This window comes from Amblyomma mixtum, chromosome 2 (assembly GCF_055824585.1).
Source record: "Amblyomma mixtum isolate Tamu chromosome 2, ASM5582458v1, whole genome shotgun sequence".
Lineage (NCBI taxonomy): Eukaryota > Metazoa > Arthropoda > Arachnida > Ixodida > Ixodidae > Amblyomma > Amblyomma mixtum.
The window spans coordinates 58,115,584-58,139,870 of NC_143013.1; the positions used below are offsets into that span (position 1 = coordinate 58,115,584).

The following is a 24,287-nucleotide window of genomic DNA, read 5'->3' on the forward strand; positions in this document are numbered from 1 at the left end:
AAGCTCCGGAGTTGACTATTTAAGGTCATCTTAGCGTTTTGCATGCTGCTATGCGGTTCTTGTTCAGGCTTCGTCGAAGGAAGTAGGCATGCCCCAAATCTTTACTGGCACCATCGAGTGTTACCACTCGCACATATGGGCTTTCGCTCAATGGGGCAAGTAAGGCTTTCGTCGTAAAAGTCTCCGCCAGGTTTTTGCGATTAATGAGCAGCGCAACCGATGAAAATTCTTCGTCTGTCACTGCTGCTAAACAAGCTGCCCGAGCTTAGTCAGCGCCACCATCGGGAGGGCCCTGCCTTTCGCGCCGCCGCTACAGATCATTTCCGCCGACGAGAAGACTGTGCCGTTCACTGTGCCGGCGCTGCCTTCGAGAGGAACCTGCCATCCGCGCTGCCGAAGCAGACAGAGCTACGCTGAAATTTCGCATTAGGTAGTATCGTAATCGTTCTTATGATTTTTTTTCGCCCTTCGTTTGAAAGAAGCGGAGTTCTCAATCAAAATTCCATCCTCTGTAAACCAATCCTGTTCTATGTTACACTTTCCTCCTCTGAGTTGTAAACCTATAGTGTGTAATTTCTTGGAGTCCTTATCATCAACATCAATAGGAAACAAAGGCCTCTCCAGATGCTCTATGGTTATCCCTGTCTTGAGGTAATTGCTCTCACCTTGAGCAGTATATCGTTTGAAAATCGGCACAATCGGTTTTAACTGGACTGTAGCTCTCGTTTTTTGTATATTTTAAAAACCTCAAAGAAACTCACCCGTTATGATTTATTGCAAAATTATGCACAATAACGTTGGACATCGTTTATTGGATAGGGCTTCAAGTGCTTTAGAATTAAATATCTCCGTTCTTTTTAGTTTTTAATTATTTACCAATTCATTTCCTATTTCATTAGAAACACAAAATATTGTCTGCCCTGAGAATCGTGAATTTCTTTGCAGTCTGTTTTAGTTGGCTAGAAGGCTCGTGAAGCTTCATGGCCATAGTCTCCTTTATACTTTCTGTGCCTGGCAACTCCGCGCTCCGCGGCCGTCGTCGCCGCTCGTCCTCCCTTGAGAAGTTACGCCGCTGGCTGCCGAGAGATGGCGACACCGACGTTGGGGCACCCTCGCGAGGCGAGTGCCGGGTGCGCTGTGTTGCACAGCAGCCCGGATAGCCACGTGCTGTTGCTCTGTCGCTGTTACGTGGGCTGTTTTGCAGTGTTTGCAGTTTTGCAGTGCTTTTTTAAAGCTTTGATTATTGCCACGTCTTGAAAACCATCCGCACTCAGTTCCTTGCACGCGACCTTGGAAAGAAAGGAGAGGTTTCGTCAACTCACTTGAAGAAACTCTACGAGATGTAAGAAAGATTGAATTGTAAAACCTGTGAGGAGTCTAACCAGAAAACATGTTTTTCCGAACAATATTGAAAAAATGAACTTCTAACGAGCTGTCCAAGTTTTTTCTCCAGACGTTATCATCTGTTCTGAGTTTTTGAAAGAGCACGCAGGACAGAGCTGCCATACATCATCTGCCTATGCGGAACCAACAATACTGTTTATGAAGAGCATCCATGGATGGTTACTACTGCACGACACCAGCAACAAGTGCCAACATGTCAAGCAAAATTTCCCTGACGTCAGGCACTTTGACGAAGAAAAATGATTCTAGGCTGGAATGGCTGGAAGTTACATTTCCGCTATATATCGACCAACTAAAGAAAGATGCAACTTATCCTCGTGCCTTTTTCACAAGCGAAACGTACGAGGCCCTTCTGCTCACTACTTACTCGACTGCTTGCTGCATTCGCTATCTCTTAGCTGAGAAGTTCTGTTTTGTACTAACGCGGAAATTCAGCAGTGACCCAATTGAAGCGCTGTTTGGAACCCTGAGGCGGTCACTGGGATGCAACGACCAACTTGACGTGCGGTCGGTATTCTCAGGACTAGAAAAGTCTTGAGAACGGGAATTGCCGCGACATCTGAACACAGCAACGTACTATATCATGAGAGTCACCACAGCACTGGACTTAGGACTGCAGGGCTATGTGTACTTGGGAGGAGCGATGAGCTTCCAGAGGCTGCTTTGGAAGTCTTGGGACGCTTAGACGTGCAGCATATAACTGTTTCTCTACCTACATTGCAACTGTCGGCCACGTTCTATGTAGATGGCGATATCGCTCGTGTGATAAGTGTACATATGGAATGTGAGCAGTGTTTTTTACTCACAACCAAGCCACCTACAAGTAGCCCATTCGAGCAGTTCACCCGTGAACAGGACCGTGGTGGGCTCCTTTACCCATCTGACGAATTACTCTTTGTCTTAGTCTGCGGCTGTTTGTGGAGACAAGCTAAAAAGAAAACCCATGACTTCAAAATCCATTGAAAAACCGGACCGATGCAGCTGTTACAGCCATCTGTAAATCAAGGTTGCTGAAGTGCCCTGTCAGTGACAGCAGTCCCCGTGAACATTTTTCTCTACTTGTGGCAACTAGATTCATTAGACCACTGCTGGTGAACTACGCCTCTTCGATAACAGACAAGAATGTATAAGCCGCTGTTTCGGCAGAAGCCACTCTCACGAAAAGTCATGAAGCTGTAAAAGTAGTCACTCTTGCAGCACAGCTGCTGTTGTGAAATCTGTAAATAAATGCTGGTGCCTTTCTTCATAAATTTTGTCTTAGCGCAGCGTCGTCAAGGATTGTAACTGCTCTATTACCATTGACGCTAGCGGATCAGTCATGCGGTTCTTCTAGCCATGTCCACATATCTTGAAACTGCATCACATAACATGTCATAGCGTTGGTGCTACCAGCTAACAACTAACGTGATCACTTGTTATGCTTAGAGGATGTCGGCCTTACAAGTAAATATAATGAATATGTAAGATTCATGCTTAGTAGCAGTTATCCCGCGAGCGAATAACAGCGCTCCCATCCTCGCGCCGGCATTCGCACCAGTGCGCCTCGACACCTACGTCAGTGGCGCCCTCAGAGGCGGGAGCGCCACTGAGGGCGCTCCCCTCAGTGGCTTCGTTGACAGGCACAGAGTATAAAGGAGGCTATGTCATGGCTTTCTGTGACTTTTTTTACTGATTCACCTAAACAAATAAATTTATTGCACATCTAACTTATCTGAACGCTCCTAATGCCCAATTTGGTTGAATCACGGTGCAGGTTTATACTCCGAAATTCAGAAAGTTTGTTCTGGTTACTTTAATTTCAGCCACTGAAGCTTTTTTTTACCAATTTCTTTCCTCACTACAATAAATTGTTGCGCTGCTTTTTTCGTCATCTGAAATTCTTCCAACCGTCGTGCGCAAAGTAATTAGACATTTTGTTTCTAGCTAGGGCGCCCACAAAAATAATGCTGTACTCCATTGTAGTCCGGTTACTGAGCAATGCAAAACAAAAATAAAATAAATTCTTCTGTTGAAAAGCAGTTGCAAGCTGGGATAATATACGAAGCTTGTTTCAGGTCCTTTCAGTCTGTTCCGTTGCGCCCGCAGCTGTAGGTCCGTGACTTTCCCGTTCGGCTGCCGATCCCGAGGCTGCGGCTTAAATCCCGCGCACGGCAGCCGTATTAAGCTGCAGGCGAAATAAAAAAAAAAACGCCGGTGTGGTGTGTAATGTCAGAGCACTTTAAAGAACCCCAGGTGAAATTAAATTAATCCGCTGCCCTTTCTATTGGCGTCGCATATAGCCCATAGCTCATGTGTCACAGCTCACCATAGCCATAACCGTTGTTGCTTCACAATTTAAAGCGCACAATATGCACTTATTTCTATTTCCTACAGAAACATTCCATACGAGTCTCTCTATGGAATTATTGAGATATTAGTCCATAAAATCTAAAAAAATATATGGAAATCCATATGTTTTCGCAATGGAGTGCGTAAAAGTACCATAAGCATTCTTTGTAATGTGCATCACATCATAAGGAGTCCGTAAGTTTCTGCACGCGCTTTCCGTAGAGTACATACCGACTCCACACAATCTATACTGACTCTATATAAACCATTTGGAAATATTGGCAATTATGGGACTCGCGTTATGGAAACTTTCAGCTTGGTTGTAGTTGCCCTCAGCTAGAGCCAAGTGACAGATCCCGTCGACAGTGGCAGATTGGCGTGGCTTGCTCTTTTGAGAAACAAGAAAACTAAAATAGAATACATTTAAAAGAGGACAATTGCAACACTCTACAGTGCTTAGAATCGTTATAAATGTTCGTTGCTACCGAACAGCGCATTCTACTCGCCATGCCATTACGTATAAAAGCCATCCTAATGACGCCAGCGCCATCTACTCAGGAAGGAAAGAAGCAGCTGGCAATGTACCAAGCGAGCAAGTGGAACGTGTCCACGTAGCGGCACGTGCCGATTTTGCCGCTGTCCTCCTCTTTTATGGCATTTCTGCTCGTGGGTGATATAAATATAATTGATCCACAGCAAGATGAATATATTGCACAGCAACCAAAAAGTGTGCCCGTCTTCTTGCTTAGCCAGGGCTCCTTTATCTGAAAATGTTGAGGGGCAAAAAAAAAATAATGGGGAAAAAAGGAGGACAGGGAAGCGCAGAATGAGAAAAAAAAAGAAGGGAGGGAGAGAAAGAAACGATCGCTGTAAGACAGGAAGCAGAGGAACAGTGCACAGAAACAGGAAGAGAGAGGAAACAAGAGAAAAGTGAAAGTGAATATTAAAACAAAAGAATTCGGCAGAAAAGAACAAAAGATCGAGGACGGAGGGAAGGAAAGTAAGAACGAAGAACGGAAAGAAACAACGCCTAAAAGCAAGGAAGGAGGAGACAAGGAAGGAAGAAGGGAAGAGAAAAAAAAAAAGACTTATGAAAGAAGGACTCTGCGAAAGGAATAATTCATGAAGCGGTAAAGTGAGTATATCAGGACTCTTGAGCCACGTGCCTTTGTCTCCTTTAAAACCATGCGTGCAGAGTTCCGTCCACACCGAGTGGCAAAAAAAAAAAAACAATCACCGGCTCTTATGCTGAAGCTGCTGAAGCACCATCGATTCGTGGCTGTTTTCTAAGCATGCGGGAGACGGAAAAAAGCCAGCATGGCGTGTCTTTCACGAGGGAGAGCAAAGAGTTTCCTTTTTGTATAAGGGAGGCCGCCGTAGTGGCACAGTGTGGTGCTCGCCTGCTGACCCGAAATACGCGGGATCAATCCCGCCGTGGCGGTCGGATTTTTGTGGAAGAGAAATGTTAGAAGCCCGTGTGCAGTGCGATATCAGTGCCCGTTAAAGAACCCCAGATGGTCGAAATTATCCGCAGCCCTTCACTACGGCGTGCCCCATAGCCTGAGTCGCTTTCAGACGTTGAACCCAATTCACCCATTCAACCATTTTTGTATACGGCGTTCTTGCCATGGGGCATAAGATGAGACACTCGTAAGCTACAGTAAGTCGTAGAGGCTGTTCTCTTTCAGAAGCGTGAGGAGGCTCCAGTACATAGCGTTCCTTCGAATAAGCGTAGTTAAAAGACCTACACATGAAAGCAGCCGAATATCAGTGACATCTAGTTTCAACTGAACTCAAGTGCACTCATTTGAAAAAAAAAAGGAACAAAATATCCTCAATATTACATCAAATCACACAAGAGCAATTTTGAACGTATGGTGGAGGATCAGTGCTTCACGCTTCGGAACGAAGACCCGTCCTCTCATCCGCACCTAGTACAATGCAACAATCACGCGCCTTTCGCCCGAAAGGTTGTCTTGGCAAGAGCAGACTTCTTGAAAAGGCTGAGGCGTTTTTTCTTAGAACGTTGTTTCAATATTAACAGGTCGTTCTGTTTGGTTCGCTTCGTTAGCGTTTGCGAAGTGCTCGTATGTCAGCTAACCATCAAGGTCAGCGCGAAGACTTTAATATATCTGGATGGTCTTAGACCGCGTGTCGCAAGAAAACACACTAGCCAGTATTTTCCCCCTTAAGTGTTTTATGCGAGCAGAGATTCTCTTCAGGATTACGGTGGCCCCAATTACACACAAAAAAGTCGGTCAGCCGCAAGTAATATGAACAAGGCATTTCCTGCAAGGCCCCTAATCAGCAGCAAAACGTAGGACGGCTTTCACCCGCGAGATCCCAACAAGTAGGCTTATTTTGTGTCGAAACCATGCTCTTCGGCTGTCGGGCATAGAATAGAGCTCCTTGTTTTCTACCGTGGCATTAAACGAACGGAGGAACCAAAGAAAAAGAAGGCTGCTTCGTGCTCATATAAAAGGGAGACGAAAACAAAAACAACCTGAAGACACACTGAAAGAACAATACCCATTCAATCGAACTTTTTCTGTTTTGCTTTTTCTTTGCAGAGACATCTCTGGAAACTCGTTCTCCGCCCTGCAGAAGAGCGACTTCCCGCTGATGCCTCAGCTAACAGAACTGTGAGCACTGCGCTTCTCACCGCGTTGCTTTTCCTATTCGCTTGCAGTGCATCGCACTGCAGCGCTTAAAGCAATTGCTAAATTGCTGCCTTGTTGGGTTGTATGATAGTTTTAGGGTGCTGCCGTTAAATAAGAGAGTCGAGGCTCCATGAAGTTCCTACATTCTTTGAGGTCTGTTAATAACTCTGTATGAATAGTAAAAAAAAGAGGATATGGATGAAATGAATGAGGTATTTGGTTTATGCTTAGCGTTTGACTTCAGCCGCGCTGAAAAAGTGCTCTGATGCGCAGGATAAGTTCTGTGTCACCTGATCCAGTGCAGAATTAAAAAAAAGCCCTTTCGCGCAAAGAACGAATAGCCTTTATAACAAAGCACAAAGCTGCATAATTGTTGAGTAGAATATGCATACATAGGCTAATCACCAGCACAAAAGTTCGTGGACTCTGGACGAGAAAGGAAAAATTTGTGCGCGCGGTCCTTCGTCGTTTTTAGTTATCGACCCGTATTATCTGGCGGTAGTAATTGTGTGTCGCTATTTTTGAACTTATTTAATGGCCACTCACAGTCAGGCTCGGTCAACTTATTGACCTCATTAAAATGTGGCAGCGATGTGGAAAACAGTCAGCATTTATCTGCCGTCAAAAAACCCTGGGCTGAGATCTACAATAACTTTGCACGTCAGAACGTTCCGTGAGTGCGCCATATTTTAGATACCTTTCGTTTGGCTCTTACAATTGCATAGAGTCACGGATTAAGGTTAGAAATGAAAGGTTACTTCGAATTACTTCGTAATATTCAGCCGTTGAGTTACAGGTACAGCTGTGGCTTTTGTGACAGTGCCTACTTTTTTATATATATTTCGGCACATAATCGACAAGCAGTTGTCGAGGCGCTAGCCAACCACTTAACGATCTTCCATCCAGCCATCCGAGTGACACCTACCGGAGATAAGCAAGTCCGGAACCGTATAGGACAAAGAACCGTTTACAGTTGTCAACTAATCAAGTGACCACGTTTGAGGCCGTCGCGTGCAGTAGATTCTGTGCTGCGGTTAAGCATACATGCTTCTGGAGAGCTCTTAAAGGGACGCAGCAAATAACTCTATCCAATAATTATTCGCAGCAAAAATTGATTCTCCGGCTCCCTCCGGGTATGCTCACATCTATCCGGGAACAAAATATTCATTTATGACAGAGGAAAACTGAGGTTAAAATTTTTCTATGCACTCTGTTCGAGTCGTGCCATCCACACCGAGAAGGACGGCGTCACCGCATTGAAGTGAATGAGTGCGTAGCCTAGTTTCTGGGATGCACAGTTAAGTGGTCCCGACGCACGCAATTTGCTTGCTTAATCGGCCCGTGATGGTGCCACGTGTATTTTGTTGTTTTTTCTTCCTAGCCTACTGAAACTTTTTTCCGCGAAAAATGTCTTTTCGTACTACTCTATCAATTGAAACCAACTATAATCTGTGCCTTCAAAATTTTAGGAACTGCAAGAGCAATCTGATAACCTTTATCTCTAAATTTATGCTGACATCAGAGCATTAAAAGAGTCTACACAGAGCACTCAAATTAGTGAAGGCCGGTTGCCAAAACTAGTGTAATTTTTGGGCGATTGCCGATTTTCTGAAGAAAATTAAACTGCGGCTTATGCTCCTGAGCAACGGGGAAGTGTGAACCGTTATTCATTTCCTTATCCCAAGCCCTGGCGAGTCGGGTTCGATTTTGTAGTGACTAAAAATTCTAATCTTCATACTACCGTAAAATGGCGATATATCTGAATAGCGGGAAGTCGTGAAATGAATACGGGTATTCGGAAGACGGCCGAATGCCGAGGCATTACCCAGTTAATCTAAAAGTTCAAAATAGCGTGCATATCAAGTCGCATCCAAAGGAGGTAACTTGCCCTACGCAATTTTACGAGAACGCATGGACCTCAACGTTGTCGTCATGTTTTTCTTTTTCCACATCACAATAATAGTGCATATGGCGTTCAATTTAAGTGTAGGCGCTCACAGTTAGCTACTCTACTGCTATTTATAGGCACTAAGAGGCGCAATAAACACTTCGAACAGCAGTTGCGATGTTGTTAACATAAAAATGACATTTCTGCGCTGAATTCTCATTGTGTCAACGAACAGGTCATGAATTAACAAAGAAGAGCAAGAGATTTAACAGCCGAGTGACTTTTATTCACGCTGGACGTCCTGACTTGACGGTACTTTATTTTCAGGGTGATGTCATCAGCGGGAGTTGTTAGCCTTGGCGAAGATGTATTCGGAAACCTTCCCAAGCTCAAGAAAGTGTGAGTAGCTCTTACCGGCCCGCGTGCTAACTTTTGTTATGATTGTTCGCAATTCCGGACTTGCAGTTAGCAAATTCCAATTGTTGAAGTGTTTGGTACGCGTCTTCATTTAGCATGGAGCAACTATGGCTTAAGGTGCACTCACGAGGTCAAGTTTGAATTCGTCAACATTCGGGACGAATGTGTTTTTCTTTTGTGATTGCGAACGCTTTCGCGAAATTCAACCTGTACATATTGGGCGAGACTCAGCCATCATCTTCGTTTTGACGTTGTTGGAATGATTTCAACTTACGATGATGGCGGACGTAATCGTTCATCAGACAATAGAAGTAGTCTGTTTTAGAGCAATGTCCTTAAGTCATGAAGGAAGCGCTAACAGCAAGGAAACGAAGGAGAAAATTTTGTAAAAGCTACAGCCTATACGCGAGAATACTCCGAGATCTCTACGAAATAAATAAGTTTCTCCAGCCTGACTATTTCATTTACGAGGCTTCACAATTTCAATCAACGAACTTGCAGCTTTATGTTTTTGCCCTCTAGCTTACTTCTCTTCTAGTCAAGTAAGATATAACTATGCGAAGAGCAAAAATTCGTTTTAGCTTTTGTCTCCTTAATAGGCTTAGGAGAGATTGAATGGATATTATTGGTTGTTTTCCATTGCGCTCGGTCTTTTGTGAGGAGGGGGAGGTAATGTCGGGCGGGCGAGACTCTTCGCTGTGCATACATAGCGTTAGTCTACTGGCGAACAAAAGCGCAACAATTCGTAACTGTGGTGGACACGCAACAGAGCATAGTGTCCACATATTTTCAGTGATTCTGTCTTGTGGGTCACGCAAATTCTCTTATACAAAAGCGCTGCTGGATTTAACAGGACTTTGTAGGAAAACGTCCTTTCATCGATAATTAAGGTGCCTCAGTTATTTTCGGTCCTGACCAGAAGAATGACGGTTTCTAGTTATGTCTGCTACTGCGTAACTGGATAAAAGGTGTGCGGGTAAAGAAGCCAGCCCAAGCGTTGACGCAAATGAAGCGCTACTTCATTCTGCTTGTTTTATTCATAATTTTTATTGTCTTCTGTTGTTTCGAATTAGTTTCCAGACGAAGGAAGTAAATCTGGTCGCGAGCTGTCAGCTACCTTTATTGAACTCGGTACGAATCTAAAAATGAAGCTGGAGCTATTATTGAAAAATTGTTTGAGCTCTTTGAAGCAAAATGTTTTACGATTAGTGTTTTTATCTTTTTGTGAAGTTTCATGCTATCTAATCGTTGCACATTGTAGTTAAATAAAAAAAAATGTGAAATTTGTAAGTATGTACACAGTTCTTTCTTTGTATCTTAAAGTTGCTAAGAATAATACTGAAATGGATCTCGTAAAGGAAGATAAGCACAAAAGACAGCTGTTTAAAGCCCACAAGGCTGTACACCACCTGCGTCACTATCCTCCGCACCGGGAGAGGTATCGATATCTACAGCGGTTGTGTTGCGCTATTATAGAATCGGTTCAGCACGATGGACATGACATGGTCTGTCCTAAACGCGGGCACTGCAAGCAACCTTCTTCCCTTCATTTACGGACCAACATAAAGCATGCATGCACTGGCAAAGGACATACAGTGTGCGTACACACACACGTGCGCACAGACGAAAGTGAGTGATATTGGTTTCCGCAAGCGGAACTTTGAAGAAAGTAGGGAGCTCAGAGAAAAATGATTCTGACTAAGGTTACGCGCTGGCTGAAATGTTAGAACAAAGAAAGTTGTTTTTCCGCTTTGTGTCAACTCAGTTACATTAATATATAAGTAAAGGTTAAAGGAACTCTATCGGATTCATTTTATGGCGTTCGAAGACTATCCTAATCAGTACTGAGCGCTTAAAGCCGTATTTTAAAAGGTACTGGGATCGATACCCAGCACCCCCACCAGATGGCACGTTGTCGTGACTGCAGTCCGGCGAACACGTAAACAGCGAGACTGTCTTCTAAACGAAACTCTTTATTTGGGCTGACTTGCGCCCGCAACGAACTGAATCACTTTGCGGCAGCGTAACAACAAGCCTGCTCAGCGGTCGTCGAACAGAATACCCGCCACTCTCGGCCGTGCTCTTTTTAAAGCTGATCGCGAACTTTCGAGATAAAGCTTGGAAAGTTGCTAGAACATTCTGGCGCAAACTAGAACCGGCTCCGCCTGGATGCGATCAATCGAGATAAATCTAGGCGCGTCTTGCATCATAAACAAAGCGATAAAGCGGCGTGCCGGCAGCTTTGAAGAATGAATAAACAAACACTACAAACATTCGCGGCATTATTGTCGACTCAATATTAATACAAGCATATCAAAGAACAGCTATATTTTACTCGCGTCCGCATGGTACTCGAATATGCATCAGTGTGCAGGGACCCGCACACCCAAGAACTTATTGATAAATTGAAAAAATTCAAAATAGGGCAGTCCGCTTTGTACCTGGAAATTATTCCAGGACACTCAGTATCTCAGAAAGTAAAAGGAATCTTCAGTGGCCAGAACTTAAAACTCGAAGAAAGAATCTCGAAGTAGTTCACGAATGGAATGCTTTGCCGCCACATATTGTTAATGTTCTACCTAATGATGCCTTTTTCACGCGTTATGTGAATGATTTCTTGTTTTTTTAAATTTGAAAGTGCCCCCTGCTGTAATGCCGAAAGGCGAGGCAGGTACCAAATAAACAAATAAACAATAAACAAGTGGAATGAAAAAAAATATTAGTCGCTACATGACAGAACTCTAAACAGTGTTCACTTGATTTCAGTTTGGCAGAACAACTTGTTGTTGTTTTATTTTTTGCAACCAGGCAGATGCATCTCTGAGTCTCTGCTCGGGCGGCCCGTTTACCGAAAGCCGCCAGAGACTACGCGTGGCTCTTTCCTCCGCCCTCGACCACCGTACTCTCCTCCATCACTTTCCTCCTGGCGTTCTCTTCAGTACCACCTTCTCCTTCTCCTCCGCTCTCCTCCCCGCATGCTCTGTCCGTTACATATCCGCTCAACCCTGGAACAGACACTGAAAAGCTGCCCTCAAAAAGGCAAAGTAAAAATCCATTCAGCTCTGAGGAAAACAGTACTGCGAAACTTCTCCATATACCAGGTGTCCCAGCCACATGTAACCAAGCTTTTAAAAAACACGGGGTGTCCTAGCCGTCTGAAGCCAAATGAGGGTTGTTTAGAGTCGCGTGACCTAGTCTGCAGTATTTTTTCGTTCTTCAAGGTTGACTAATTAGCCAAACTTAATTAACTAACTTTTTAATTATTGACATGAGGAACAAAGCGTCAATGAAAAAGTTGTCGATCGCTTTGAGAAACAGCTTACTGAGACACTTGCAGCAAAGTAATATTTACGTTAAGTGGTTTTTTTTACCGGTCTTTAACCATAACGCGCACAATAAGAAAAAGCTTCCACATGACAACTGTGCCACTTCAACGTCCCAAGGCGCACCTTAAAGAATAAAATCCATTTTTTCTGAAGTCCTCTCCTCGATGAGACTTTGGGTGCACATTGGGGCAGAGGAGTGAGCGAGCAGCTGGTCACGTGACAGCTTCCTTTTAAGGCCAATAAATGAAGCTACGTTAATCGTAACTTGACGGAAACAGCACTACTAGCGGTTTTTCGAGGTTATAAAGAACTTTTGCATTGACAATTTCTTCCTGAAGTTAATAAAAAAATAGCGAATTAAACTTAACTAATTAATGAATTTTGAAGGGCGAAAAAAATACTCAAGTCTAGGCCACGCGACTATAAACAACCCTGAGTTGGTTTCACTGGACTAGGACATTCGGCTTTTTTAAAAGTTTGGTTACATTCAGCTGGGACACCCGGTATAAGTGCGCTGGCAATCATAAAAACAAACGCGCCAGTCGGGTCACCCGCGGACGCCTAATGAGGTGCTTAATGGGCGCATTGGCGCTAAGTCACTGGAGTTTCTTGATAGCAATATTCGGTGCCGGCGCGTGGAGTACCTGGCGCTATTGCCATGACAACCACTGGCGAATCTGCTTCTCCACGCGCTCTCATTCAAGCACTCTCCCGGAGTTATTCAAGAAGTTCGACGCTGTTATTCTTTTCGTCTCTTCATGATGACGGCTGGTATTTCTAAGAATAGCAGGACAGCTGAACTTCGCCGAAGTCGTACGCCCGGCTATTGCCTTTTCTCCCGAACGACTTGGCCCGGAACCATTGCTGCTTGTACTGTGTGTATGTTTTCAGACTCGTGCCTTTTAGTCTTCTCTTGATGTACAGTCACTCACTATTACTACGGCGCTAGTACCTAAAAATTGAAATTGAGGTTGCTTTAACGTATGCGATTAAACCATATTGAAACTGGTAACGGGGACGCGTCTTAGGATTCTGTATTGGAGGATATCGAGCACATGTTTCGTGTTGCACCCCTGTTCTTAGACCCATCGCAAGTATCATCTCTTGAGTAAATGCTCACCCACTGAGTCCAATTTCGGTTGATTGCGAAATAAATTATTTTGCACTTTGTGCTTGCTCGTGTTAGTCCTACAAAAAAACCCGCATTTATAGCTTAGTGAATCGAGTATAAAAAGGGGGATTTTTCCCCCTTGCCTACTCATTTTAAACTTGTGATTTGTTTAATAACGACTTCATGATGCCCGTTTGGAAGTGAATGGTATTATTTCTTAGCTTCAGAGACGCGTCGTCAGTATGACTACTCACGTCATCGCACTCATCTCAAGTGTGATTAGCCTTTAGTGGGGATACCTTCGTTTCATTTTTTTTTACCATTTTTTTTATTTGTGCTCTGGCTTAGTGAAAGGAGCTCCTTTTTCATTAGAACGTAGTAATCGATTGACAAAGAGACACTTTACTTTTTCATCAGGATCCTTTTATTGACTCGTTGCCCTAAAAGTAGAGAATTGATGTAGTTGTGCGTTGAAAAAAGCTATACACCCTTTATTGATTATATAACTTTTTTTTTGTATTTCTCCGTGGTCTTCGGGGCACAATGCGGCCACACGACTCGCATATTTTGTCTTCTGTCGTTAAAATGACGCCTCCTTGTAGCATTTAATTTTACTTTAAGCCGCAGAAAATACCGATAAAAAATTTTCCTTGCCGCTGTCTCACGTCTTGTGTGCTCTTGTGTGCTCACGTCTTGCTCACGTCTTGTGTGGGTAAGCTCATGGAGCACGTAATACCCGCCTCAACCGGTTTATGGAGGAGAACGAGCTTTACCCCCCAACCATGATTGGCTTTCGACCAAAACTTTCTACGCAGGATGTAATGCTTCAGCTCAAACATCAGATTATTGAGGCAAAAACGCGAGACACCAGAATCATTTTTGGACTCGACCTGGAAAAGGCCTTTGACAATGTCAGACATGATGCGATCTTGGAGAACCTTCATGAACTCGGGGTGGGAGCCCGCACCTTCAACTATATTCGCGACTTTCTCTCAGGCAGAAAGGCGCATGTTCAAGTAGGAGGTCTCCACTCGCGTGACTTCCCCCTCGGCAACAAGGGCACCCCGCAGGGATCGGTCCTGTCACCCTTTCTCTTCAACGTTGCAATGTTGAAACTTCCACACCAATTAGCGCAGATCCCGCAACTCCACCACAGCCTCTATGCTGACGATATCACCTTGTGGACCGCCGAGGGCAGTGATGCCGAAATCGAAGAGAGACTCCAGCATGCCATCGATATCGTGGGGAGCTATGTAGACCCCAGGAGGCTGCGGTGCTCTCCAGCCAAATCTGAATTTCTCATATTCCGCAAAATCAGATCCCTTGCGCAACCCCCATCGGCCATCGAACTCAGTATTCGCGGAGTCCCCATTCCTCGAGTACCCGAAATTAAAATCTTGGGCCTAATTCTACAAGAACACGGCTTCAATGGTGACGTAATTCAGAAGCTTCAGGGAACCTCGCAGCAAATTATGCGACTCATTCGCCGCATTAGTAACCGCCACTCGGGCTTGAGGGAAAGCAATACTCTCCGTTTAGTACAAGCCTTTGTGATCAACCGCATCGCTTACGTATGCCCTTACCTACATCTCAAGTCAGCTGAAAAAGAGAAAGTGGAAGCCATAACCAGAAAATCCGTCAAACAGGCAGTTGGGCTACCCATGCACATAGCGACTGAGAAAGTCTTAGGTCTCGGTCTTCATAACACCCTAAGTGAGATTATTGAAGCGGTAACCGTCTCGCAGTACGAACGACTAACGGCCACACCAACTGGCAGACACATTCTGTCCACACTCGGCATAAAATACGAACGACAAGGCGGACCAACAACTGACCTTCCCAAACATATACGCCAGCTTCTGGTCATTCCTCCATTACCTCGGAACATGCACCCCGATTTCCACGCTGAACGTCGTGCAGAGAGAGCCAAATCATTAGGCAAACGCTTCCTTCATGATACCTCTGTGGCATATGTTGATGCAGCAGATTCTTCGGCTGACAAGATGGTAGCTGTGGTCACCACGGAATGTGGTACACTCATAACGGGGGGCACTATACGCACTCAGCACACACATGTTGGAGAAGAAACAGCCATTGCTCAAGCCATTGCGAGATCCTCGGCAGAAACCATTGTCAGCGACTCAAAATTGGCAATACGTAACTACACGTTTGGAAGAATCTCTCCACAAGCAGCACGGATTCTGATAAATTATCAGCCCACGCGGCGCATTCGCCTAATCTGGACGCCTGCTCATGCCTCCCTTGCTGGTAATGAGGCGGCTCATAACCTAGCTCGAGAACTATCCCGCCGAGCTGGGTCGTGCAGTCCACCCGCCCTATACTCCGGCAAGGACAGGTTGTTTTCTTGCAGAGAAATCCTGCAGCACTACAGGCTTGCAAGACTCAGATTTCCCCCAGCAGATAAAACGCTTTCGAAGCAACAGGCGAAAGCCTGGCGTAAACTTCAAACTAAAACCTATCCAAATCTCCAATTGTGTAGCTTCTATTCGGATGGACTGTACTCAGGCAAATGCAAAAATTGTGATGCCAAAGCCGATCTAAATCATATGATCTGGAACTGCCCGCAGTCCCTACCCGCGAGTCGCTTCATTACCGACTCTGATCATTGGGAGGCTCTATTGCTCAGCCCCGACCCGGGGACACAGATCAAGCTCCTCCAGCTGGCTGAAGACGCCGCCGCTGCCCAAGGGATAGCGGCCGCCGTTTAAGCGGGGGGCGACTTCGGGTCGCTCCTCTATATCCGCTGGAAATAAAGTTCCACCACCACCACCACCTTGCCGCTGTTGATGCGCGTGACTTCTCTTAATACAATGCTGCAAGAGAGAAACTTTCATCTGGTTTATTTTTCACTGTTCACAAACAGACAAGTGGCGCTCTTTCTTTTGGGCGCATATTTTTGTTGATTTTTTTTATTGGTCGCACCCGTGCCATGCGAGAAAGTTACCTCGGAACAGCGCTTCATTCAGAGACTCACAGTGCCTTTTTACGAGCGATCCAACCCCTAGAAGCTTACTGTCATCGATTCGCACGCGGTCGCACTTTCACCATCACACAGACACCATCACACAGAATTGCGGGAATGTTATCCGACGTTTCGTTTCAACATCTCAACGATCGCTTTTCCACTGTTGCCACTAACAAAAAACGAAAGGCACGGGACCAAACGGGGTCAGTAAAGTTCTTGCTTTGGGCTGTCGAATATCGGCTTTAGTTTCTCGAAGTTACTTTTCGTCATTTGCGTGAAAAACCGCAATTTCCTTCGCGCGCACTGCAATGGTCTTGCCGTGGTACGAAGCCCCTTTTTTTGCGACCGCTAAAGTGCATAAACTTTCCATGTCATTTGCCAAAAGCTGAGAAATCAGCGCATTCGATTCATTCGCATGACTGAACCGCGCCTTCCATGTTGAAAGAATTGCTGCAAAAAATATTTTCTATATTCGCCTATTTTTCTTTCACCCTGACCGACAGCTGTTACGAAAGCATGTGGCTGTTTCGGCGCTGCGACTGCATCACTTCAGCGGTGTGATTTTTGTTTTGTCACCAAGGCAGACTGCGCGAGATATAGCGCGTGGCAAAGAGGAAACTAAAGAGAAACTTTACGCAATGTTGCAGGCTTTCCGAATATTAAAATCCCGTCTTTCTGTTGCTCTGTGAGCTTCTATAAGACGCATTTTCGTAGAACGCAGTCGAAAAAACAAAAATACAATAAATCAACAAATGAGACGGGCTAACGCGGGAGTTCTCCTTGATGCTATCCACAGGGCAAGGAAAGATGTTTGTGGCGCAAATTTCAAAGAAAGTTTCAGATTTTTGAGTCCGGATTAAATGTTGCACACACTGCAGATTCACTCAGGTTTCCTCAGTACGACACCTATGATCCCTTTCTTTGAAGGAACGTAAGCTGTGGGCTGTATTTATGCAAAAAAATATTGTGCCGACACCCGAGGGCGATCGATATATCTTTGTGACAAGGGTGATTGAGTAGGATGATAGAGAGGGCTGTCGCAGGACGCATTTACGAAAGACACTGGCTCGCAGAAAGCAGCGGAAAAAAGTTTTTGATCTATTATTGGAGGGGTGTTATATCATAGTGATAGATTAGCTGCATAATTTCTAAATGTTTCAGTTCACTTTTTGGTGCTTGGCTCGGAAATTCTTATTGCTGAAGAGCCCTCAAAATGCAAGGCGCGTTGAGATAGCGGCACTGATGGATTAGCGCTTTCCGTGTAAGAGTAACTGAGGACGACTCTGCTAAAATTTCGGTCACGATTATTAAACATCGATTCAGGGTGTCTATCTTGTTATGTTGATATTCGTTCGGCAGCGAAAGACGCACTTCATGCTCGTGAAATATACATTTAAAAAGCTACAAATTTGTTTTTCGCTCCGCTCGATTCAATCTCCTAACGTCAACAGCGAAAATTATTCCATCATCACCGCTTGAAAAGTCAACGGCAGTATATACTAGTCTCAGGGATCCTTGATAAAAATTATTGGCGTCACTATACTTTGCGTAAACATCTGGTGATGGCGTCAGGTGTATTTAAATATTTTTTTATATGCAGTATATGCAGTGGAAAAAGTGGATACTGCGGCGCATAGACGGCGTGAAGCCAGTGGTGGTGGTGGTGAAAAGGTTTATTTGCTCTATTTTACAATATTTTTTGCGGCTTCAGATGGAGTCTTCCATCTTCTCTTCAGAGTCGGTTCCCTTAGTCCTGGGCTCCGCTGAGGGTACCTACCCTGCGTGCACGCCTTACTAGTCCTTGTTGGACTTTCAGGATGTCGCTGGATAGCATCCTCTCCCACTGTTCCGCACTCGGGTTTTCTATTATGGGTAGCTTGTCTATTTTCTGGCTAGCCCATGTGGTATGGTATAGGGTTGGTTTGTCTCCACACCACGGGCACTCGCTCCTGTATTGCGTGGGGTAGATTGTACTTAGGATGTTTAGGCACGGGAATGTTCCCGTTTGTAACTGTCGCCATGCTACGGCGTCTTCTTTATTGTGTTGTTTGTGTGGGGGCGGGTATTTTCGTCTGATCCCTCTGTAGTAGTTAAGAATTTTTGTATAGCTTTGGGCTACCGGCTCGGGTTCCTCAGCGGGTTCGGTATTGTTGGATGTTCGTTTTTTTTGAGTACCCTCGAGCTATCCTATCCGCCTCCTGATCTCCCCTAATGTAGGTATGTCCCGGCACCCAGACTGTCGTGTGTTTGGCCTGGTTGTTTTCGGTTTTGCCACTTGAGCGGAGAATGCGGAGCGCGCTGTGGCTGATTCTGCCGTTTAGGTAGTTGCGGCATGCAGCTTGTGAGTCGGTGAGTATGGTTAAGGACCTGTTGGATCGGTAGCCCTCCGCTGCCGCTAGAGCCACGGCTGCCTCTTCGGCCTCGACTACCGTACAGTTCCGGATTGATACGCTGGTGATTTCTTGTAGGTCCGAGTTGATCACCGTTGCCACTTTGCTCTTCTTGTGGTTTCTGTCCTGAGCGTATGTAGCACAAATCGAAAGACTAAAACTATCGGCAACGGGCAGAGGACTCCTGAGCAGATACGGCGGTGAAGCTACGATAAAGGAGACACAAAGCACGGAGACGATACAAGACGAATACAGAAATACCATCAAAGTAGCACCGATATCAAGAAATATGGACCCGAATCTACACATGGTGTGAAGAGAAGCAAGAGCAGAGTATGTACAAAGAACACTGGCAACTAGAAACGACACAGTGTACGTAGACGCCGCTACATACGCTGACGTAGTAGTGTTGACTGCACACAGGGGTCTCATATGCTGCTTATGAGCAGCTGAGCAGATTACGTTTGCTTCGTTGGCAACTATTTTTTGAGGTCGTTTTGTTCGAGGTCGTTTGTTCGTGTCTTCGTGCTCGGGTTGGCAAGTGCGCAATCTGCACATCATAGCAGCCTAGTATACTCTCAAGCGTTTCGCTAACACCTTGGACGCACGGAATAGCAGTTCGTTTTCAGCTACGTGGGGTCGCATGACGCGCGACGCGAGAATTTACGTTCTGCGGAGTCAACAAAACGTCAAAGATAGCAGCGGGTCAACAAATTATGGCGAAAATTTGGTGACCTGGTCTGCTCGTTGGGATATATTATTTCCATTCGGCAGAGCAGCCAGGCAACCTCGGAACTCTTTTGGGCAGCAGGGCGAATAGAAGGAAACGGATGTGGCCACCGACTTCTTTTTGAAGGGTAAAGTGCATTGCTGGCCCTATATTGTTAGAGGGGCATAAAGATAAAAATTCTGAGTGCCCGTTGCTTAGTGCGGAAGCACTATTTAACACTATCCTAACCAAGATTCTTGTGTGAGGCCTTGGAGTAAGTCAGGTAGGTCGAAGGAGTGTCGCGCAAGCTGCAGCCAATGAGAGGGTGATCTTCAGGGTGACATTGGCCAAAGCTAGCAAAGTAATAGCCTATGCAGGAATAAAATAAATATTGCCGCGACTGGGTTTTCAACCCGCGGCGGCGTGAACAGGCAGGCATCGTTGGCCACTGCACGAGAGCGCTATCCAACGCCGCTGCCGATCCCGTCCCGTGTCAGGCTGCAACAGACTAGTTGTGATGATGATGTCCCCAGGCTTAATGACATATACTTACGGCGGGGGATTGGCTAGGGTCCTTAGCGAATACAAACGCACTTATCTACAAGTGGAGTATTTGGATAATTTTGTGTCTTAGACTAAAATTTGACAAAAAAAGAAAAAGAAAAACAGTCAATTCTAATTCCGGCGGAGGAATCTACCTGATTTAACTATAGAGTCGGAAATATAATCGTGCACTGGTTTCAGGCAATATCCCTTGACGCTTGCAGCGAACCTTGTCGACGTTTCCACGCAGAGTTATCCAAGTACGTTTCGCAAAGAGCCCTACTCACATACGTAACCCCTAAGATGTCAAATATGTTCGTGACTGGGGAAATCATGGTCTCATGTGACGCGAGGTCGCTATAACAAGCGTACCGATAGCTCTTGGCCTGCATACCTGCACCGGACAGAAAAGGAAAAAGAGATCTATGGACTAAATTTTACCACAAGACTCACAAAGACTGTTCATAGATAACCACGATTTACGTAAACAAAGGCTAAGCGGCGGTATTATGCAGCGTAAGAGGGGTATGGACTCCTCACATTGCCTTGAACAGCACATCCACACACTCCAAGGGAATTTCAGGTGTTAAAAATCCTCTACACCTAGGAGAGGGGCATAGTTCAACTATGGGAGACGCTGGAATTGTTGAAAGCGTTCTATAGTAAAGCAGACACTATCCGGGACGAACGGGAAAATAGGTCCACCAAGGACGGATTTTGCTAAAAAATCAGCCCTCTCATTGGAAGCGATGCCACACTGCCCAGAGACCCAGTAAATGCGTACTTTTACGAGGGGCGTTCAATAAAGATTTCCCCTGACCCACTTTCTGTGGATGGAGAGCAACGAAACTTTGCAGATTTATTAGTCCTTGTCTAAAAAGGTGCCACCCAAAGACACACATTTTTCCCGTCTTTTTAGGCAACTGCAAACACCTCGCTTGTAGAAGTCGACTGGTTGCTCCATAAGACACGTTGTGACTTCAGAAATCAGAGTCTCATCATCTTTAAAATGCTTGCCCTTCAAATATGACTTCACTGTTGGAAAGAGGTGGAAGTACGATGGTGCGAGGTCGGTGAATAAGGCGGATGCACTAGAACTTGAAAACCGCAGCAGCGTGCTTCCATCTGGGCAACATGTGAGTTCTGAACTGGGGCGTTGTCTTGCAGAAGGCGGACACCTTTGGTGAGCATGCCACGACTCTTGCTTTTGATGACCTCCCGCAATTTCCGCAGCAGTGAAGCATAGTATGCCCCAGTAACCTGGCTTCCTTGAGCTAGGAAATCCCTCAAGACTACTCCGTGCTGGTCCCAAAAGACTGTGAGCATGACCTTGCCCGCCGAGGGCTGGGCGCGTGCATTCTTTGGAGGCGGTGAGTCCAAGTGCTTTCATTGCATCGACTAGACTTGAGCCTCCGGATCATAGTGATGGCCCCAGCTTTCATCCTGTGTAATCAGTCTGTTGAAAAAGTCCTCCTGGTTTCCATGGCATATGGTCAAACGAGCCTGGGAGCATTCGACTCGTTCCTGCTTTTGGAAAGGCGTGAGCAGCCGGGGAACCCAGTAAGCCGTTACCTTATGCAGATGAAGTTGGTCCTAAATTATTTTTTCCATGGACCCCACAGTAATCTCGACATTTTCAGCTAGGTATCCAACGGTTACGGGGCGATTTTCTAAAATGGCGGCCTCTACTTGCTGGATCGTGTGTTCATCAATAGCAGAGTGGGGTCGTGCTGCAATCGGAGCTGTTCCCACCGAAATCTGACCACATTTTAATTGACGATTCCAGTTCGTCACTACATCTTGTGATGGGGAATCCTGCCCATAAACTTCTTTTATCTCATCGAACGTCTCCCTTGGAGTGCGGCCTTTCAAGTACAGGAACTTGATGACTGCTCTGTATTCCACTGCATACATTATCACACCTCACACCACTTCAGCACCTATAAAAGAAAGACCGTTATTACTTGAGAGTTGCACATTGCACGTGACCTATAGTGACTTGAGTCATTGCATATGCGGAGTTTCAGCATCCTACAATCAATAGAAGTGAGTCACGGGAAATCTTTATTGAACACCCCTCGTATAATACGTGGACGAATAAAAAAATGAAGCAAACAGCTGATAAAAGTATCCCTCGATTTTTCGAGCGCTGCCTAGAAGAAAAGGCGTTCTGAGAGAAAACATTATCGCGGCGGACTATCGCGCTGTGCATTGCACATCGCTGTCTTCATGAAATTCCACATGCGGCGCGAACATATCAGATCGAGTTTCCTTGATCAGCGCTTAACCTTAATCTAATATCAATCTAACATCGTCGCCAGACGTGCTGACGACACAGCAATGAGTCAACCAGGCTAAACACACCCTTTCTCACGTGCACTCGATTTAACTACGTTAAAGCCCTACCACTTTTTTGTTTTCGAAGCGTCCAGTGAGATCAAGATGAAAGTTAGCTGAAAACGCCGTTGCGCTGCGTGAATAATTGATTAGAAACGGTTCTGTTAGGCAGTTTCGGTCTAAGTCGGCGCCAGCTCTGGAGTCCGCCTTGACGTAACGGCCGATCGGACAACCAGGTCTACCACATTCGAATAACGTCTGCTTCGCAGGCAAGCAATGGTTGTTCCTGTGAACAACCGCTGGGTTCGGCGACGTCACATGAATTGGAGCAGGTGCACCTTGACATCACTCGACACAGGCGGAAATGCCGAGTGGCAATTCAGACATTAAAATATCATATCAAATTATGTTCAACTCAACGCCTGATCCTGAAGCTGCCTAGAAGGCATCTCTTCACGCCCATGAAGCAAATCATAAGGTTTTCTTGCGTCTGAAATGTCACGTCAGTACCCGTCTAATGTGTAGATGTGCAAAGTGAAAGCATCCAAAGCGTATTCGGCACACAGGAGCAATCGCCCACGTGCCCCAGAAAAACGTTGGGGGCGGCGCGAAACATTCAAGTGCACGAGCCTCGAGTTCTTGCATTGTGACGTTGCAACAATGACGAATATAGATGCACCCACAACTACTCCGTGAACTTGCTTGAACGAAACTTTGTCAAAAGGAAATTAAGTGTTTAAAGATAGAAACCGAGAAGTCGAACTATTTCCTGCACGTCGATTGGGGACCTTTTTGGCAACCTCGGTTTTGTCTCAGGGACGGCGGTGCAGATATGCAAGGCGAGATTTATGGGTACTGTGGTGAATAGAAACCTCACATCAAATGAGACCATCATTCCCCACTCCCGAACATATCTGACAAAATCTTAGGTGTTGCGTATGTGCGTAGGGCTGCTGGCGAATCAATTTTTACCGAAAGCAATAATTGGCTAGTTGTCCTCCATGCCCCTGTAACATATATTGCTTTTTTTCGCTGTCTTGCAAATGTTTACGCACTGCGATGGGACCAAAGAATCACCTTTTACCGAAAACAATAATCGGGTAGAGTGGGCCTGAGTGTCCCTGTAAGAACAAATGAGGAAGTTCCACAATTCAGTCTACTTTCTACTTCTTTAGGATGGCGAAAGAGTGTGTGAATCTTTCAACAGGTACCTCCAAGGCAACAGAATTCGAGCCATTGCCGCAGACACATTTGTGAGCAGCAAGAATCTTCAAATTCTGTAAGTACCTTGAGCATTTATCTTTGCTTTTTGAAGATTGTACGCTGTGTGGTGTTTCATGCTTTTGCTTTGCTATGAAGAGCGAATGGAAATTCTTGCTAGAACAAAAGAAAAGAGCTACACGAGCTAAGTTTCCCAAAGTGCCTCAGTACTCTCTACAGTTTTTCTTACTTTAGCGAATGAATACCGAAGGAGCCAGATTGTTTTTGATTAGACATCTTGAAGTGACCCAGGGTAAAAGGTTGCTTATAAAGGCTGACGCCCTATCTCGGTAACTAACGCGCTTCTGCGATTGCGCTCTTGGTTGGATTTTTGCTTGGCGGGGGAGGGGGCGGGGGGAGGGGGATTTGCTGATTCGCGCAGAAGGCTTGCTTACTTTTCCCGGGGAAACCCTGCAATATCCGGGGATTATGAAGCGAATACGAGCGGGCGTAGAAAACGAACAAGTGACCAGAAATCAATGCGGGCTCGCAGGAATATGATAACTGATTTCTGCCAAAGTAACCCACGTTTTATCGAGAGTTGGTTTCCGCGTACTTTTAAGGAATCTGCGTTTACCGCAACAGGCTATCCCTAAAATAACAACGGTAATTACAATGGGCCCCACGTGTGAAGAAAAAAATTGATCCTGCTTCGAGGGCGTTGTTATAGTTTCTGCTTGCACCAAATATTTTGGTAACTGAATTATGTGTCCGTTCGCCTTTTACTGCTTTCATAGCGCTCTACAAACCAGCATACCACTTCAGTATGTGCAGGAATTTAAACCGCGGGGTTTATTTACTCTTGTTGATTAATTTCCGGATGGCTATAGCGCGGAGGAGCACGAACAAAATCGAGGAAGGGAGAAGCTTTCGTCGTGTAGTTCGGTCGGTCCGTGTTCACGTTCCGTCAAGCTAACAAATACGTCTT

The 24,287-nt window shown here is 45.4% G+C and overlaps 1 protein-coding gene and 1 pseudogene across 3 annotated transcripts in view; both read left to right on the top strand.

Moving 5' to 3' along the window:
- LOC149359429 (uncharacterized) overlaps positions 1 to 24,287 on the top strand; it is a 215,525-nt gene that overhangs the window by 116,281 nt on the left and 74,957 nt on the right. For all 3 annotated transcript variants that reach the window (XM_089571655.1, XM_089571656.1, XM_089571657.1), the window contains exons 6-8: positions 6,303 to 6,374; positions 8,608 to 8,679; positions 23,307 to 23,378. In XM_089571655.1, the coding sequence (XP_089427781.1) occupies positions 6,303 to 6,374; positions 8,608 to 8,679; positions 23,307 to 23,378 (216 nt within the window). The remainder of the gene's footprint in view (positions 1 to 6,302; positions 6,375 to 8,607; positions 8,680 to 23,306; positions 23,379 to 24,287) is intronic.
- On the top strand, positions 1,087 to 2,583 carry LOC149359430 (uncharacterized; annotated as a pseudogene).